We start from the raw sequence: 21,259 nt of genomic DNA on the forward strand, positions 1-21,259 counted from the left end.
TGTAAAACTAAAGTAAAGCACGAATTAGTTTTGGGAAGATGGTGAGTAGGAAGCACCAGGAATCTGTCTCCCACGTGACAACACTGTGCTAGTAGGATCTGTCTGATGTAACTGATCCTTGAACTCTGAAGCCTAATGAAGGCCTCCGACTTCTGGTGGAAGGTCTGGATACACCTTGCAGTCAATGTCAGCTTTCATCACAGTAGGAGCTACTGCTACTCACCTTCAGCCCTGTGGCAAGCAGCTGTGCACATGTTCCTGGAGCAGCCTGCACACACTGGCAGGAGCCAGAACAGGCAATACAGATGTTGTCCTCCAAATATTGGGAATCTGTAATCTCACTGCTGATTGCTGCTTCTCATCACAGAGGTGCAGGAAAGGAGGAGGGCACCATTGTTTGGCCACCTCCTCGTTGTTGCTCCTCCCCCTCTGGCCAAAATGACTTACAGGGGATTTAAAATGCTAACGCCCATTTTTCCAACCTTCATTTTTCTCTTTTTCTGCTTTTGGGAGCCAGAAATTAAAGACCAGAATATTCAAAAGTAACTGAATATACAGGGAAAATTAGAAAGTCACCACACATGCTCAGGGAAAGGCTCAGATAAGACCACAAGTTTACACCTCAGGCTGATCCTTGGCACAAAGACAGCCTACAACAAATTTAAAAGAAAGATAACAAAAAATAGCAAACCTGTGGAGAGACAATCTGATTTCCAGAGTTATATTAAAATTTCTAGTTTTCAATAAAAAATTGCAAGAAACAAGAAACAAAGAAACAAGAAACTACAGCTCATTCAAAGGAAAAAGGTAAGTCAACAATAATTGTCTCTAAAAAAAGACCTGATGGCAGATGCACTAGGCAAAGACTTTAAAACAATTGTCATAAAAATGCTTGAAGAACTAAAGAAAGATGTAAAGAAAGTCAGAAAAATTATGTATGAAAAATGAAAATGTCAAAGAGAAAACCTAAAATATAAAAGAAATTCTGAAGCTCAAAATACAATAGCTGAAATTAAAAAGTTCACTAGAGAGATTCAAAGGCAGATTTGAGCAAGAAAAATAAAGAATCAGTGAACTTGAAGATAGGACAATGGAAATTATTCAGTCTAAGAAATAAAAAGAAAAAAAGATTGAAGAAAAGTGACAAAACCCTAAGGGACATGTGGGATACCACCAAGAGAACCAGTATATGAATTGTGAGAGGAAATTGTGCCCAAAAGAAAAAAAAGAGATAATGGGGCAGAGAAAATACTTGAAGAACAATACCTGAAAACTTCCCAAGTTTGATGAAAGACATGGATATAAGCATCCAAGAAGCTCAGTGAACTCCAAGTAAAATTAACTCAGAGACACATTTTAACTAAATTGTTAAAAGACAAGGACAAACAGAGAATTCTCCTCTTATTGAAAGCAGCAAGAAAGAAGCAGTTCATCACACACCAGGGCTTCCAAATAATATTATCAGCAGAAACTTTGCAGAACAGAAAGCAGTGAACCAATATATTCCAAGTGCTACAGGAAAAAAAAAAAACCTGTCAACCAAGAATCCTATATCCAACAAAATTGCACTTCAAAAGTGAAGAAGAAATTAAGACATTCTTAGATAAACCAAAGCTGAAAGAGTTTGTTATCACTAGAACTGCCCTGCAAGAAATATTCCAAGGAGTCCTGCAGGATGAAATGAAAGGACACTGGACAATAACTCAAAGCCATATAAAAAATTAAAATCTCAATAAAGGCAAATATATGGTGAATTATAAAAGATAGTATTATTGTAACAGTGGTTTGTAACTCCTTTTAGTTCTCTATATGATTTAAGAGACTAGTATATATCTTAAAAACAATTACTAGTTAAAACTAGTATTATAACTTTGGTTTGTAACTCCACATTTTGTTTTCTACATAATTTAAGAAATGAATAAATTGTAAACAATTATTAGTTTATATCCTGGGACATACAATGTATAAGGATGCAATTTTTTGATATCAATAGCCAAAAAGGGTGGGTAAATAGCATAAAGGAGCATAATTTTTGTATGTTATTGAAGTCAAGCTAGTATAAATTCAAGTTAGTGTTGTAATTTTCAGATGTTAAATCGAATCCTCTATGATAAATACAAAGAAAATAGCTACATAATATGTACAAAAAGAAGAAAGGAATTTAGGCATTTAATTTTTAAAAATCTACTAAACACAAAAGAAGATAGTAATGCAGAAAATGAGTGGCAAAAAATCCATAATGCACATAGAAAACAAATATTAAAATGACAGAAGTCCCTCCTCATCATTAATTACTTTAAATGTAAATAGATTAAACTCTCCAATCAAAAGACAGAGATCAGCAAAATATGATATTCCACAGATCTTTTAAGGACTATTTTTATAGTACACAACAAGCGATATCTATTTGCATTAACTATAAGCATAAACATGACAGTCTTTGTTTTCAAGCATGTCAATAATGGCTTCTTTTTTTGTCGCCCAGGCTGGAGTGCAGTGGCATGATCATTGCTCACTGCAGCCTCAACCTTTCCAGGCTCACGTGATCCTCCCACCTCAGCCTTCCCATTTGCTGACATTACAAGTTCATGCCAGCATGCCTTGCTAACTTTTCTATTTTTTGTAGAGATGGGGTTTTGCCATGTTGCCCAGGCTGGTCTCAAGCTCCTGGGCTCAAGAAATCCACCACCTTGGTCTCCCAAAGTACTGAAATTATAGGCATCAGCCACCACACCTGGCCAATGTCTTCTTTTAATATAAGAGATAGCACTGTGAGTGTATTATTGCTACATTTTTAGTTTAATGTAAAATTTCTCATTTTGACTATTAAAGGAAAGTTAAATATTTACATCACTATTTAAGAAACCTCATAATGTACCTAGAGTGTATAGAGTACTCTTAAAACTCAACAACAAAAATACAAACAATACCATTTAAAAATGGGCAAACGACTTGAATAGACATTTTCCTCCAAAGAAAATATACAAATGGCCAAAAGCACATGAAAAGATGCTCAACATCACTAATCATTAGGAAAACACAAATCAAAACTACAATGTGATACCACCTCATACCTATCAGGATGGCCACTATAAGAAGAAAAAAACCCAGAAAATAGTAAATGTTGGCAAAGATGTGGCTAAATTGGAACTCCTGTGCCTTGTTGGTGAGAATGTAACACGGTATATCAAGTGTGGAAGAGTATGGAGACTCCTCAAAAAAATGAAAAATAGAATTACACTTTGATTGAGTAACTCCACTCCTTGGTATCTACAGTAGTCCCCCATTAGCTGCAGTTTGTTTTCTGTGTTTTAGGTACCTGAGGTACAGTACAAGAAGATATTTGAAAGAGGGAGAGAGAGAGAGAGAGACCATATTTACACAACTTCTATTACAGTAAATTGTTATAGTTGTTCTATTTTATCACTATTGTTGTTAATCTCATACTCTAATTTATAAATTAAACTTTATCATAGGTATGTATGTGTAGGAAAAGCCATAGTTTATATAGGGTTCTGCACTATCTGAAGTTTCAAGCATCCACTGGGGGTCCTGGAATGTCTCCCCCTTAGATAAGGGGGAGACTACCCAAAAGAATTGAAAACAGGGTCTCAAAGAGATGTTAGTGTCTCACATTCACAGCCGCATTATTCTCAATCACTAAGGCATGGGGGCAACTGAAGGGCCTAGTGATGGAGAAATGGAGGAGCAAAGCGTGGCCTGCACCAAAAGTAGAATATTATTCAGCCCTGAACAGGAAGAAATTCAGACACATGCGACAACAGGGATGAACCCTGAAACATGATGGTAACTGAAATAACCTGGGCATAAAAGGACAAATTCTGTCTGTCTACCCATGTGAGGTTCCTAGAATCCTCAAATTCAGAGAGACAGAGAGTAGAGTGAAGGGTGCCAGGGGCTGGGGTAGGGTAGTGTTTAATGGGGATGAAACTTCAGTTTTACATGATGAAAAGAGCTCTGGGGATGGACAGTGGTGATGGTTGCACAACAGCACAAATGTTAACGCTACTGAATTCTATGCTTAAACATGGGTAAGACAGTAAATTTTATGTTATCTATATGTTAATACAATACAAGAAATTGGGAAGATGAAACAAGGTGATTAGTATAAAAGCACCGTGACGTGTGGCTGCTCCCCACATCCAAGGCAGTGTACCAGCCTTCGTCCGATCTTTGTTTCAGGAGAACACTCCTTGTGGCTCACAGAGAAAGCTGAGCCAAGTTCCTGCTGGATCCCTGGCAAAGCTCCTTTCTGCTCCCTGTCTCCAAGGAAAGCCTGTGGCACGTTCTTTAAAGTGGATTTTTCAAGGTTGCATTCTGTGTAATTTTACAATTGAGAAACAAGCCATTTTCCTTTAAAGAGTGGCTGCTGGAAGGGGAAGGGTCCCAGATGTCCTCTCTTTTCCTGTACATTTTGGATGTCTGCTCTAACCCAGGTCAGCCTCTGCCCCAAAACATCCTCCAGGGCCATCTGAACAGCTTGTGAAGGGCACTGGTGTCAGAAAAAGCCTGAATGGCCAGATTTTGGGCCAGAAGGGAGGCAACAGGGAAGGGAGCCAGGCGGGGCTACAAAGGCAAGCTCAGGCTGCAGCTGGACAGAGCAATGACCCACCACAGCCGGCTCAGCTCCACCCCAGCTGAGACCAGCCCAGGCTGCTGGGAACTCCAGCCTTGCATCCAACCAGCCTCCCTGCTCCAAGCCAAACCCTCCTGGCAGGCAAGTGCGATGCTTCCAGAAGAGCCCTTCCTTACTTTCCTGCAATGCTTCCAGACGAGCCCTTCCTTTTTTTCGTGTGGCTGCAGGTTCCTTCCTCCCAGCTCCTGTGCTCCCCGACAGCCTGGGCTTTTCTCTCTGCCTGGGCCTGGTGGTGACTGCTCCAAAGGGCCAGCCTACCTGCTCCCATCGCTGACCTGCCTTGCCTCAGCCCCCTGCACCCCAGCCTCCCTGGGCCTCCCCATCCTTGGAGCCATTAGGAAGAGGGCAGGTGCAGAAGGGCAGGTGGAGAAGGCTAGGACCGACCACACCACTCCAATCAGCGAAGACAGAAACTGCTGCTCTTCAGGCTTTCCCTAAAACTCCCTGTGTGCTTTGATCAGCACCACTCAGCTCATGACTTATTTTAAAAGGTCTCCAGTACTTTCAGATTTTAATCCTGCCTCCCCCTACAAACTGCAAACTCATTGAGGGCAGGAGCCACGTGTCATCTGAGTTTGTTTCTTCCAAGCCTACTGCCCCCTGCGGAGCATAAGCCAACTTCCCAATCAATGTTTGCTACCAAATTCCATGAGTCTCCTTTTCTAGCATGTTTCAAACCAAGGGGATGGTATGAGGACATGGGAGGGGCTCTACCACGAATCCTGGGCCCAGCCCTCTGCCCTCCATGCTCCAATATGGAAACCAACAGAAGCATCCACAAGACTCCTACAACACCCTGAACACAACGAGGAAGTCCACAAGCCCAGAATGTGTTTGTGAACCCGCTGCCTCCACAAGCCAAGGTGTCCCCAGTTATACAAAGTGTACGGGACGTGCAGTCCACTCCCTTCCTTCCTCAGCCTGGCAAGGGTGACAGTGCCGGCCAGGTGGGCAGGGGCATCACGGCTCCTCTGTAAAGCAGAAGAGTGCTGGCTCCATTCTGTAAAGCAGACAAACAAGACAGGGCTGATTGTGCTCACGATGAGCAGGCAGCCATTTCTATTTCATCTTTAAAGCCACAGCCATCATCTGTCATTCCGAGGCCTGAACTTCCTTAGAAAGCAGTTGGATGTCATCCTGAAAATGAGTGGGAGGATCCAGCAGGTGCGACGTGCTGTGTCTGCATGTGGCGGCTTCCACCCTCAATACCTGGACACTAATATTGCCGTGGAAGAGAAACAGGCATGAGAACTTTTATGGGGTCAGGGTCAGAGCTAGGAGTGCCTGTGAGGGCAGTGGAAAGGACTTTCAAAGCTGAAGATGGCGTCTCCTCTCTCTAGAGTCTTTCAGTTCTGAAGGACAGTGGCAAGTTTGCGACGTCTCTAAGCTCAACCATGTTGGACAAGCCTGTTCCTATGGATCTACTGAATCAGCCACACAGGAGGCCCTAAGGCCTCGGCAAGCACTCACTGGAGGGAGGCTCAGAGTGAGAAGTGACAGTGTCCCCCTTCCACAGTGTCCTCTCAGCCCCGGCACAGTGCTGGGGCTTCCGTGTGGCATCCACATCACCCTGAAATGAGTTCACGGGTGGACGCATGAGCAGAAAATGACTACGGGAGTGTCACCCCTAAAAATCAGACTAGTGAAAAGTACGTAGGGGTCGGAAATATAAAGAGTAGTAAAAACTCTGGGAAGCTCCTGTGCTGGACGCCACACTGAGGCCCCACACAGCGGTGGGATCTGGCATTCAGCAGACCCCTGAGGAACACACTATTATCGGCCTCATTTAAAAGAGAAACCGAGGCTAGAGAAACTGAAGTCATTGCCCAAAATTACACTACTAGGAAACTCCCAGGAGAAAAGCTCAAACGGAACAGGTTATCATTCAGGCCATGTTCCAACGTAGGTGCCCAGAAAGGTGGGGTGAGCCCGGGGACCTGTTGCGACCTACACTTGTTCTTAACAAAACCGAAGGAAGCCTGCATAAAACTTCTCCACGTCTCATTTTGGCAGCTTTGTTACTGCCTCTTCCTTGTGGGCCAGATGAAATCAAGCCGAGAACAGGACCTGCCATGCCTGACCCTCCTGCTGACCATGCTCTGTGCTTCTGCAGCTTCACCAGCCCGATCTGGGACATTTTACTATTTACTGGAAAACCCACCAGGAGCTAGGGAGCCAAATGTGAAGGGAAAATGAGTCAACTTTGATATAAACTCTTTTGATAAGACAATACTCAAAACCAATAGATAAATGAGGTTTCTTGGGATCAACCAATTATTCTAGTTATCCCTGTTCATCATTAAAACAAACCATGAAATTTATTCTATTTAAATCATCTTATAAAGTAGTTAAAATGTTTCCAGCCCACGGGAACCTCCCCCATGCAGAGAAGCAATGCTTCGAGGGTGGCAAACAGCGGGCTGGGGAGGTGCCCTGACCAACGCGTGGTGACTGACAGGCGCCACAGTATCCTACAGACACCACGGTGACCGACGCCGCAGTGACCGACGCCATGTCTGTCTCCACCCTGGATCCCCTGCACGCCCACTCTCTTCCTGCAGGAGTCTAATGTCAGGGTCTGGGAGAAGGAGGTTTTGATGCTTTGTGCACCCAAACTGAACCTTCCTCCTGTGGACCGCCATGCAGCCCCGGAGCTCGTGTGCTGCACCCAGGCCAACGACCCTGGACCACTGCTAGTGGGGCTGTCCACACCATCGACTCTTCCAGGCAGAAAATCAATAGAGGAAAACCACTGTATTCTGACAACTTATTTTTTGGCATAAGGATGAGACTGTACTGCTCACTATAAACACTTTTTAAATGCCAGCAGCTAACTAAAGATCTAGGTACTGAAGGTCTATATAGCGTCACCTTTAAAAAGTGTGCCAAATAGGATCGGGAAGTGCCTCCAGCAGGAGCCGTGAACGCGTGCTGACCCAGGCAGAGCTGGTTCTCTAATGTGATTGGATCTCAGATCCCGTGCTGACCCAGGCGGAACGGGCTCTCTAACCTGATTCGACCTCAGATCCCATGCCGACCCAGGCGGAGCTGGTTCTCTAATCTGATTCGACCTCAGATCCCGTGCAGACATGGACCACCAAGTTACCATGGGACCTGGGTTGCCCATCATGAACTGAATGTTTTCCGACCCACCAAGCCAGAAAGTTGGGTGTGCACAGCAGCATTCCATCATCAAATGGAAGTGGTACGTGTCTGGGCCTAAGTAGGCCCTAAAGGCACAAGTTACATAAAGAAGTGCCGCCAATGCCGACGGTCCCCACTCCCGCTATGCTGCCTTCTCTCTCCCAGCCTGCACCTACAGTCTCCTGGAGAGTTCCCTAAAATCAGGTGACGGAGGAAGACCTGGGCCTGGTTTACAGATGGCTCTGCATGATATGCAGGCCCCCACGTTAGTGGACAACTGCAGCACTACTGCCCCTTTCTGGAACATCCCTAAAAGGACAGCGGTGAAGGGAAATTCTCCGATGGGCAGAACTATAGGCTGTACATCTGGTTTACTTTGCTTGGAAAGAGAAATAGCCAAATGTGTGATTATTACAAATTAATAGGCCATGGCCAATGGTTTGGCCAGATGCTCAGAGTCTTGAAGAAACATAATGGAAAATTGGTGACAAAGGGACTTGGGAAAGAGGGGTGTGGACAGACCTCTCTGAATGGGGAGAAGGCGTGAACAGGAAGCTGCCTCCCAGACGGGACAGGTGCAGAGCTGGGACCTTCTGCAGGAGCCCAGCTGCCGGGGCGGAGGGAGGGCCTGGTGGAGTGTCCCCAAGATGCACCTGCAGAGCTGCTGGCCAGCCTGGGCCACGCTGGGGCTGGGGTCTGTATCTCAGGACCAGTGGAGTCACAGCCAGATTCCAACAGGAGAGGGTGACGGGGCCAGATTTGGTTTTGTCGAGTCCTCTTTGGGTTCAACGTGCACGGCGGGTGAGAAAGAAAGAGCCGTGATGCCAGTGCACAAGAGAGAAGGCCCCGCAGTGCGGAGGCAAGAGGCTCAGACGGCCTGGACCAGGGTAGGAGAAGGGAAGAGGGGAAAAGGGGAGACAGCATGGATGGAGCCATAGGAGGGGAGACAGCTGGCCATGGAGGGAGCCAGGTGGGGCACAGAGCCCACTGAGCTGCCGGGCTGGCGAGACATGGCTCAGGCCCAACCACGGCCACCCCCCTGCCTCGCGTCCCTCCCGCGGCCACCCCCCTGCCTCGCGTCCCTCCCATGGCCACCCCCCTGCCTCGCGTCCCTCCCACGGCCACCCCCCTACCTCGCGTCCCTCCCACGGCCACTCCCAGCAGGATGGGCTGGACTGTCGGGGATGCTGAGGTTTGGGAGAGTTTTTGTTTACTTCTTCTTCCTCTTTTTCCTGTCCCACCCCCATGCCACTCCTTCTCGCCTTCTTCTCTTCTAATGTACAAGCAACCGTGAACATGTTTACCCATCGGGGCTATAACCCCACACCACCTGAAATCTTCTTAAATGATAATAAATCCATCATGCTAAAGATATTCTTTTAAGACCACAAAGCAAAGAGGAGCAAGTGACAAGGCAGGGCATGTCCGCCCTCAGGAGGGGCCTCTGCAGAGGAGAGGACTGCGCTTTCTGAACAGGAAGTCACAACACAGCGTGGAGGCTGAAGAACAAAACAGAACCCCTGAAATCTGCCCTGGCGCCAGAAACACAGAATCCATCCTCAGCTTCCTCAGGGTTTCCTTTACTCTAACAAGGAAGGACGAGCAGGAAGCATCAGTCCGGACCCCGGCTGCACCCCGTCCTGACACCCTGCTGGTTCTCGTGGTGCGCTCTTCTCACTGAACCCCTGAGGGGCTCCTGAGCGGTGAGGCCTCCTGGGCAGCCACTAGGATTGGAACTTCCTCTCCGCCACACCAGCCCCCGGCCAGTGGGCGGCGGAACTTCCTCTCCGCCACACCAGCCCCCAGAGAGCGGGCAGTGGTTCCTGAGCACGCGGTGGGTTTCACATTTCACATCTCACAGTGAGCCGAGGAAGGGGCTGGGGTGAACCTGCAGGGCCAGGACACTCACTGAGGGTGGCAGATGGAGAGACCGAAGCCCCCACCTCCTTCCAAACTTCTGGTTCCAAAGTTCCTCTCCCTGGCCGGCGGATCCCTGCCTTCACTGGCCTCTCTGAATTCCACATTCCAACTGAACCCCCACAGAGGTGAGCACGCAGCAGCCCCTAACGGTGGCCCGGTACCATCTGCCATTTTGCTGCTTGCCTTCTCCGAGGTGCAAGAAAGTTTTGTCATAAGAAACACTTGAAGGAGGAAACATTTCAGCTGCAGCTATCTCCCTCGTTAGCATTGAGAGGCATCGGAGAGGTCAATGCCGCCCCATGCCACTTTTTGCACATTCTTCCCTCAGCCGGCCTCCCCGCAAGACTCAGGGCTCCAACCTCTCCAGCTTCCCCTCGTGGAAATCCACCGGCTCCTCCTCTTTCAAGCAACACTGTGTTCTTCCCACTGCTGACAGAGGCTGCTCATCCGTGCACCTGTGCCCTGCCCTGCGTGCGCCCTGCGTCCTCCTCTGCGTGCGCCCTGCATCCTCTGCACGTGGCCCGAGCTCTGCTCCACCTGAGCCCCGTTCATCTCTCCACAGTCCAGGAGCCACACACTGCGGCTGCCACTCCAGAGACCAGGAAACCCAAGCACAGGGGCGTTTGCCACATTCTAGGTCTCGGGGTGCCGTGAGACCCTGACCCTGGATGCCGGACTTCCGTGGGTCAAGGGCCCAGGCCACCTTCTCCAACAGCACTGTGGCCGCCACCCCAGACTCAAGCCTCTGCCTCAGCTCCCATGTTTTCCTGACTACAGGTTTCACTTCCCCAAAATCCACCTCACTGGCTCAGCGTGGTCGTTCCGCAGAATACATCCCAATCCAGCGGGGTCTGGGGTAGGCAGAGAGAGGCATGTGTGTGTGAGCCGTGGTCTCTGAAGCTCTTGCCTCTGGATTTAGAAGGCAGGTTCCTCTTTGCTGAGAGGTAAGGGGCTCCCTCCTCCCTATACCTGGTGTCCGTCCTGTGATTCCTTCTGGAAACCTAACATGAAATCATTTTAAAGTTGTCCTTGGAGGACTGGGGCGGCTGTCCTGCCCTTCGTCCAGTCTTCAAGAATCCCTCTAGTTTGTAAAAAGGATAAAAATGTAAATGGCAAAGGATTACTCTGTCCATCAGAAAATGTGAGAGAGAAAATCATGCCTGGAAAAGCCGAGCCCTACCATCCTCCCATCTGAACCTCAGCACCAAGAGCATGTGGATGCTGAGGTGACACCGAGTTCTAAACCACATTCCTCTCCTTTCTGTGGGACAACCAAATGTACAAAAGTCCCCCTTTTTTAAAGAATGCCATCTGTGTCTTGGAAATTAATAGCTGATCTGTTAAGGTTTAAGCTGAAATCTGGTGAAAACTTGCCCAAGAGAATCACAAATTATTAGTCTGATAATAGGGCAAAAACCTCAATCTCTTTGCAAGAAGAGAGGAGACCTCACCTAGTGCATCACACCTTGCCCAAGCAGTACAAATTGCTGACAAAAATCTGTGCTGTCTTCACCAGATAGCTTCCAACCAGTTGAAGTCGCAAAGGAAAAGAAAAGAAGTCAGCCAAGATAACATGATGATTTTTTTTTTTCTTTAACCCACTGCTCATAGGAGGTAAATATTCCAGTCCAAAAGGCATGGCCAGCAAACCCACTACAAGAAAATAAACTCGAATGCAAAGAAAAGCCCTAGCTTTTTTCTACTGGAAAGTCACAAGCACAGACAGGAAATGACCCAATGTGATAGGTCTCCTTCCCCAGAAAGTGCGAGGCTGCTGCAGACAGGGGCCCTCCTGTCCTTCCCTCCAGGGTGAGCCCATTAGCAGCAATGGCACAGGATTGTCGGCTCTGAAGGTTCCCTAGCAAACCACACCGGCCTCCTGCACTCCGGGTGAACACCTCAGTGTCCATTTGGAAAGCCCTTAAAATGACCAGATCACTGGTTCTCTGGGGCACTCTCCTACCCCGGGGGAGGGATGGGCGGCCGTCCCCCTGCAAGGGTGGCTCAAGTCCCCAGGACACCTGCAGGGAAACACACAGTATCCACGAACACAACATGGGGGCCTTCGGGAGAAAAGAGGGCTCCAGCACAGAGTGAGGAGACACAGGCAACCAAATACACACACACACACACACAACATACCCCACACCACACCTACAACACACACCACACCATGCAACACACTATGTGCCACACACACCATATACAACACACTGTGCACCATGCACACACACCACAAATACAATACACACCATGCCACACACTACACACCACACGCAACACATAAACCACACAGCATACCACACACTACACACATACACTACACACCACACACATACAACACATACCATGCCACACACTACACACCACAAACAGATAAGCCACACAGCACACCACACACGACACACAACAGACACCACACACTACACACCACACACAACACATAAACCACACAGCACACCACACACTACACACATACTGTACACCACGCACTACACATAACAAACACCACACAGCACACCACACACAAACAACACACACTACACACAACAGACATGCAACACATACCACACCATGCAGCATACTACATACCACACACCACACCAATGCAACACACTATGCACCACACACACCACATATACAACACACTGTGCACCACACCACACAACACACAGCACACAAACACACACACACACCATGCAACATACTACACACCACACATACAACACACACTACACACAACACACATGCAACACATACCACATGCAACACACACCACACATCACTACATTACCACACACACATCACATAACACCCACACCACACACAAAGCAGTGTTTCCTAGGGAGGGAGACGTCCACAGCACAGGGCGTTTGACCATCCATAGGAATCGGTCATGATAATGGTCTGCGTCACCCAGTGCTGAGGCAGGCGCCTCCCCTTGGCTCTGCTGGTGCAGACACGCAGCCTCAGAACACATCACTTAGGGCCTGCCTGTGATTCTCCACTGGGCTTGAGAGCAAAGAAATGAACAGCCATGAGAAGTTCCTGACTCTACAAACAGGAGAGCAAGGGCACAGACAGACACGTGGGATGACGCCTCCTCCAAGCAAAGAGCCTGGAAACGGGAAAGCTCATCCTGACTTATGTAAAGCAGTCTTGAGAAAATGGAGTCCATATTTTAGTGTAAGCTTCAAGTTTCTGCTGCTTACAACTTACCTAAAGATACAACTAAGATAATCACCTACAGCTGAAAATCATCTTAAATTTTAATTTGGCTTTGATACACACTCTGCGGTTTGAGCTCAAGATAAAATATTTCTGCCCAATTATGATATGCAGCTAATTCTCCCTGATGAAATGTAGCATCTCCAGCACAGCGACAGCACCAGCCCGAGCACTGGGAGGCTCGCAGAGCCTGCAGGACAGATGGGTTCTAGCTGTCATGCAGCTCCCACCTCCAATGCGAATGATCCTCAAAATAAGAGGGACTTCTTCACCAAGGAAGAAATACCCGAACAGACGCACATCATACTGACACACATCTACCCGACACACACTCATATACACACATGCACATATGCACACTTCTACCCGACACACACACTCATACACACTCATACACACACACGTACATACAGATACACATCTACCCAACACACACTCATATACACACATGCACATATGCACAAACTTCTACCTGACACACTCATACACACACACGTACATACAGATACACACATCTACCCCACATACACTCATATACACACATGCACATATGCACAAACCAATACACATCTACCCTACATACACACTCATATGCACATATGCACAAACCAATACACATCTACCTGACTCATACACACACACGTACATACAGATACACACACATCTACCCAACACACACTCATATACACACATGCACATATGCACAAACCAATACACACCTACCTGACATACACACTCATATACATACATGCACATATGCACAAACCAATACTCATCTACCCAACACACACATACACACACGTACATACACACACATCTACCCAACACACACTCATATACACGCATGCATATACGCACAAACCGATACACATCTACCGACACACACACTCATACACACTCATACACACACACGCATATGCACAAACTGATACACATCTACCCAACACACACATATACACAAACACACATGCAGAAATCGACACACTACCTGACATACTCATATACACACTTACACACACGTACATACAGACACACACCTGCCCAACACACACACTCATACATGCACATACGCACAGATACACATCTACCAAACACACACTCATACACACATACACACAGATACACACAAAGAAATACCCGAACAGATGCACATACCAATACACATCTACCTGACATACACACTCATATACACACACGTACATACACACACACCCAACAAACACACATACATACACACGCAAATATGCATAGATACAAATACCTGAACAGATGCACATCATAACCAATACACATCTACCCCACATACACACTCATACACACACATGCACATATGCACAAACCGATACACATCTACCTGACACACACACTCATACACACACGTATATACAAACCAATACACATCTACCCAACACACACGAACATACACACAAACCAAAACACATCTACCTGACACACGCACTCATACACACACACTTATACACACAAACCAATACACATCTACCCGACACACACACTCATACACACACACGTACATACAAACCGATACACAGCTACCCGACATACACACTCATACACACACGAACATACACACAAACCAATACACATCTACCCGACATACACACTCATACACACATGCACATACACACAAACGATACACATCTACCCGACACACACACTCATACACACATGCAAATATGCAGATACACACACATCTACCCAACACACTCATACACACACATGCAAATACGCACAAACCGATACACATCTACCCGACATACACACTCATACACACACATGCAAATACACACAAACCGATACACATCTACCCGACATACACACTCATACACACACATGCAAATATGCAAATACACACATCTACCCAACACACACACACACACGCAAATACCCACAAACTCATACACATCTACCTGACATACACACTCATACACACACATGGGCATATACACAAACCAATACACATCTACCCGACACACATACACACACATGCAAATACGCACAGATATACATCTACCCAACACACACACTCACACACATGTAAATGCAGATACACATCTATGACATATACACTCATACACACACAAATATGCACAAACCGATACACATCTACCTGACATACACACACACGCACATATGCACAGATACACACACCTATCCAACACACTCATACACACACACGTACATACACAGATACACATCTACCAAACACACACACATATACACACACACGCACAGATACAACGAAATACCTGAACAGATGCACATCATACCGATAACACATCTACCTGACATACACACTCATACACACACACACGCCCAAACTGATACACATCTACCCGACATACACACTCATACACACACATGCAAATAAGCACAAACCGATACACATCTACCCGACATACACTCATACACACACATGCACATACGCACAAACTGATATACATCTACCCGACACACACTCATACACATGCATATGCACATATCGACACAACACACAGTCGTATACATGCACGCACATGCACATACAGATGCACACACATTTACCCAACGTACACTCATATACACACACACGCATACACAGACATCTATCCAACACACTCATATACACACATGCATATGCACAGATACACGTCTACCCAACATACACACTCATATACACAGATGCAGATACACATCTACCCAACATACACACTCATATACACACACAGATACACACACATCTACCCAACACACATTCATATACATACGCACAGATACACATTTACCCAACATACTTATATACACACACGCACATACACACATACACATCTACCCAACACACACTCATATACACACACATGCGTACGCAGATACACATCTACCCAACATACACACTCATACACACACACACCCCCCTACCCAACATACACTCATATACACACACATACAAATGTGTGGGTGTGTGTACAGCCAGGCAGACACGTCCTTCTCTTTGAAACACCACTTCTATCACTTGAAGAAAACACAAAACTTGTACAAAGCAAAGCATCAAATGTCAGATTCATTAACGGGGTGACCTGAGAACGGGCCAGCCACCTGTGCCTTGCTGGGCCCGTGATGTCTGAATTCTGAGACTCGTTAAGTTCAGATCGACATGAGGGCGGGGAAAGAGGCTCGCTGCTGTGAAGCCCCTTCTTCCCTCTGAAGGGCGCCTACGCCAGGATATTTGGGCCACTTTGGTGCAAAACAGATAAAGCACCTGGAGTCCTTCCTAACAGGCAGGAGGAGTCCGGGGTGCAGCAGTTTCCAGGGCCGCGTCCCATCCCGCATTCCTGCGCGGGCCGTGCTCAGGCTTTGCTGTACACTTACCTGCCCCGAGACCCCACCCTGCCTGGCCGCCGCTGAAGGTGATTCTGACCCGCAGAGAGGCGCGGCCTGCAGGACCAAAAACCCAGGAAGGGATTTGCTTGGTTTGGTTTTGTTTGATGCCCTTCAGAGAACGGCTCTCAAGCTCTGGAGCCCAGCTCAGAAGCACCAGGAGGAGCCACTGGCCAGGCACCCGGCTGCCCTCCGCGCCGGAGACTCCAGGGATGCCTGCACCCCATTATTCAGTTGAAGACACTTAAAAGCGTATGCATCCGCCACAGCAAGGAGGCGCCCCACCTCCAGCCTGCTGGACAAGCCCTCCCTCGGCGCACAGGACCTGAGCCAGGGCTGCTACTCACTCTCTGTCTGTCACGATGTAGCCCCGCGCCTCTTCCTCGGAAGGCTTGACCTCCAATTGCAGGCCGTCGCCGAGGGCCTCCTGAGCACCCGCTGGAAGGCTCTGCTCCTCCTTCGAGGGCCCAGGCATCTGGTTTTGGAGCTCCCCAAACGCAACGGCCCCGGGCTCCGAATGCGGCTGCTGCCCCAGCAGATCTTTGGAATACGTCTGGCTCTTGACGTTCTCCACTCCGGCAGTCTCCTCTTCTGAAGACAGGGAAGCCTCAGGGTGCTCGGATTTCTTCCTCTCCATGTCGAGGGGCTTTGCAAAGGGGAGGGCTCCAGGTAAGAGTCGAGACCCGTGGTCCTGCAGGAGGCCCCCGAGTGTGGCACTCAGACGATGGACCTGACAGAGAGGACATTCCGTGAGGGACGTCTGTGAAAGGAATGCTGATGTGACACATGCAATCAAGGGCTGCCCGGGACAGAGTCACTGTGGGGATGACATGGGCAGCCTGGAAGGAGAGAGTGGGAGGAAAGCGAAGTGTGTGCAGTCTATATTTAGAATGATGTCTAGCCGAGCACGGGGTGTGAGGGCGCTGAGTATCCGAATCACTTACGTGCTGTTTTCTCCTCCCTCCCGCTCCCTCTCACACACACACCTCTCTGAAGAATCAGATTTTGTAGAGTTTGTGTAGGTCTTTCGCATTGATATTTTTAAAAATAAACTGTGCAATATCAAGATCCCACCCCAGCCCTCTAGAAGCAATGAACACTAAATAATAATAATAATAATAACAAATTTGCATCGACTGAGCTCTTCCAGCACACAAAGGCACTGTACTAAATGCGTTATCTGCATGAACACACTGAGTCCTCACGTAAGCCTGTGGGTGGGGCACCCTCAGTAACCCCAGTTCACAGAAGGGGAGACGGAGGCACAAAGCGATTAACCCACGAGTGGGCACATCACAGGGATGTGTAATTGATTCTAACGATACCTGAGGGATCTGTGGTCCTCACACGGGCTACACTCTCCCAGCCGGATCCCCTTTTCCTGGACAAGCCATCCCTCGGAACCCCCTGGCACCTCTGCTGACTATGCACCGGGTACAGATTTGCTTTGTGTGGGTTCTCATGTAATTACTACTCCAACCCCATAAATAAAGGGTGAGTTTCACCTTTAATTTATAGACTCTGGAGTTTACAGAGGTTAAATATCAAATTATTGGTACCAGATCACAAAAGTCATGATTATCAGATCCAGAATTGGAACTCAGGTCTAAGGGCCATCAAAGACATGATCTCCACCCCTGGGCCGCACTGCCCTCCCAGGCACCCTACACTGCTTCCTAGGAAACACCAGGTCTGCTCCTGCCACTGGCACATGCCAGGCAACCCACGGACACCTTCTGGTGCATGTGATGCCAAAAGTCTTATGTCTACTTGGCAGGGTTTTTTTCCAACCATGAAATTATATCTTCAATATTATATTAGATGGAAACAGGAAAATCTGATTCACTTTACAACTCACTTTGCCAAAACACACTTTTAAGAAAATTAAGGAAGGACTATAGAGGCAATTATTCCCATTTTGGCTACAAATTACAACTTTTCCTTTTGTATTTTTTAAAATTTAAACAAAATAGTAGTGTGATAAAAACACTGCCCAAATTTGGATCCTCAATGACAATAGGATGTAGCCGTTGACGTTACTAAACAGAGCTAGGAAAAGGCATAATATTGTCACTTAAATTGTGTTTCATGTGAGAAGAAAAAGAAAGATGTTTTTAAATAAATAAGAAGTCAGAAAATACAACACTCACATACCCTTTTTGAGAAACAGAATTGCTTGAAAATACACCCCAAACAACAGAGAACTGAGTCAAAATTCCACGCATGGAGGATGAAAAGGCTGTAGTCTAAAAGTCAGGGAGTCTTCGGCCAACGGCAGCCCCCCGAGCGCTCCCTGCCCCTCAGGTGGGAGGGCTGGGTCTCCCCGACTCCCTAAATTAGGAAATGTGTTTCTCAGCCCCACTTCTCCCTCCACAGCTCAGACAGCAGGTCCCATCATTTCTGATGGATATTCAAAACCAGAACTGCTGATGTTTTCTTCCTGCACTTGCCAACAGGCATGGAACCACAAACCAGTAAGAGAATCTGAGGAGAGAATGACTAACCAAAGACTCTTCTTTCTCCACCCCCAAGACTGGGTTTCCCAGAACCATGCAATGTCACTGCTGTTGCTTAGGACGGTTCTTCATCCTTCGGCCTTGTATTCACGACCAAAGGTTCTTAAAGGGAGAGAAACTAAGAGGCTAAAAGACTTAACAGGGAAGGCCAGCGTCTAGCTCGTGGACATCACCTGCGACTGGGCCCTTCTTCTGACTGCCTCCAGAGCAGCAGTGCCCACGGGGGCTCTGGGATGGTGGACCGTCCTCTTCCTGTGGCATCCAGCGCCTTGGCCCTGAGCCACATACGACTAACATGGCGCCGACCTGAACCCAGTGCGGCCAAGGCACTGCATCTTTCATTTATTTAATTTTATTCAATTTAAATGTAGGTTTAGATGGCCACATGTGGCCAGAGGTGCCACACGGGACAGCCAGGTGTGAGTGAGCTGAACCCCTCAGGAATCCACACATGCAGGAGGCATCAAATGTGCAAAGTGGGCACAGGCTGCCGAGTGATAATCCTGGCTGGGAAATTCCAGGAAATATTAATTTTCTTCTTTGCATTTACCACGACTTTCATATTTCTACCATGGATAAATTAGGTTATAATTTGAAAAGAGATATTTCGTATCCAAATATACACACTTTTGTATGTTCTCTTTATACTGTTTTTCAATTTGGAGATTATGAGGGGTTTCTCCATAATTTTCTGGGAAAAAAAACTTTTGTATTTCATAAATGTTCCCACACCATGAACAAAAAGATCACCAACTTCCACATTTAACATGAAACAAACACCAGAGACGTCATCTTACCTCTTGGTAAAGTCTATCATCATCGTCCTGCACTCCGTCATCTGTAAAAGACACCAGTGTTACCAAGACCCTCATCAAGAATGTCATCACAGGGTGCCACAGACATAAAAAGGGTGACCCTGCAGACCCCTCCATACGAAAGGTGAGGTGTGATGACGCTGGCCTAAGTCCTGCCATAGAGTAAACGTTTTCTGTTTATAGCACAAAATGGCATTCTATAAACTTCACAAGAGCGGACGGGACTGAGGAGCTAAATGGTAGACGTGAAGGCAGCCACAATGACCTCACCCAGCTCTGGGGGTCTCACGTGATCGACAAAGTTAACTCACGGCAAAAAAAAAAACCCATCGTACCGAGCAGTTCACGTCATGAAAAAGCAAAGTGAAGCCTTCGCCAAAACCACCTCACAATTAAGATGGCTTCAGAATCCACTGACTTAGGTTACTTCACTGTGGTCAGCTTTTCTCTCTAAATAGGTACCCCGGCTGGGCGCGGTGGCTCACGCCTGTAATCCCAGCACTTTGGGAGGCCAAGGTGGGCGGATCATGAGGTCAGGAATTGGAGATCAGCCTGGCCAACAGGCGAAACCCCGTCTCTACTAAAAATACAAAAAATTAGCTGGGCGTGGTAGTGCACATCTGTAATCCCAGCTACTTGGGAGGCTGAGGCATGAGAATCACTTGAACCCGGGAGGCAAAGGTTGCAGTGAGCCGAGATCACGTCACCGCACTCCAGCCTGGGTGACAGAGAGAGACTCCATCTCAAAAAATAAAATAAAATAATAAATAAATAAATTAATATCCTACTTCCAGTGCCCAAAGGTGCGTGACTCATGGCACCTGAACAGTGCCCCTGGAGACAGCACGCACACCAGGGCCTCTTGCATCCCTCCTAGCCCTGGTGCGGGTCCCGATTCCTTCAACCACTGGGCGACCACCTAACACAGGCCCTCCCGGGGTACAGTTCCACTACTCCCCTGCACCCTGCCCGTCAGCCAAGTCAGGCTTCCAGCTTCCAGCAAGGCCCCCTCTGCACCTGTGCAGAGAGAGGTGCACGTCTGTCATTTGGTTTTCAGCATGTACTTGTGGGCCTGCCACGTGTGGGGAGCTGAGCTAGGTGCTTTCTTGCAGCTCCACACTGTGAGAAGCCATCAGGCTGCAGAAGTCCTGGCTGACCCATGGGGCCTCCACAGGGCTCCGGATGCCTGCCGGGGTAGGGGTGCTGAGGGGCTGCCTTCTGCTTCCCCAGCAGCCTCAGAGGACCAATGCACGCCCCAAGCAGACATTTGAATGATCCCCTCTCACTCTGCTATTCAAATATTTGACAATATTCACCGGTACACAGTCCAAACACAACACTTCCCATCACGCCTGTTTTCCCGACTCAGCCTCAGCATGGAGGAGTGAGACCTCCTCGCAGAGAGCAATTTGCCATTCAACATAATTGCTCTGGTAGGCTTAGTCTGTTAAGAAAGCTTTTAGAGGCAAAAGTTCAAACAGATAAAAATCATTAATACAGATCCCCATCTCCCCAGCAGAAAGCCCACATTGCACTTGGTGAGCCAGCGGTCTCTGCACAGCCCTGAGGCCTCCCCTCCCCGCAGCACCCCTGGGCGTGGGCAC

At 47.6% G+C, this 21,259-nt stretch overlaps 1 protein-coding gene across 7 annotated transcripts in view; it reads right to left on the minus strand.

Moving 5' to 3' along the window:
- The window catches only part of PTPRN2 (protein tyrosine phosphatase receptor type N2), a 1,123,220-nt gene that overhangs the window by 641,684 nt on the left and 460,277 nt on the right, over nt 1-21,259 (minus strand). For all 7 annotated transcript variants that reach the window (XM_024358152.3, XM_024358150.3, XM_024358149.3 and 4 more), the window contains 2 exons: nt 19,638-19,678; nt 16,672-17,054 (listed from right to left, as the gene is read on the minus strand). In XM_024358152.3, coding sequence (XP_024213920.2) covers nt 16,672-17,054; nt 19,638-19,678 — 424 coding nt within the window. The remainder of the gene's footprint in view (nt 1-16,671; nt 17,055-19,637; nt 19,679-21,259) is intronic.

Source organism: Pan troglodytes, chromosome 6, assembly GCF_028858775.2.
Source record: "Pan troglodytes isolate AG18354 chromosome 6, NHGRI_mPanTro3-v2.0_pri, whole genome shotgun sequence".
Taxonomy (NCBI): domain Eukaryota; kingdom Metazoa; phylum Chordata; class Mammalia; order Primates; family Hominidae; genus Pan; species Pan troglodytes.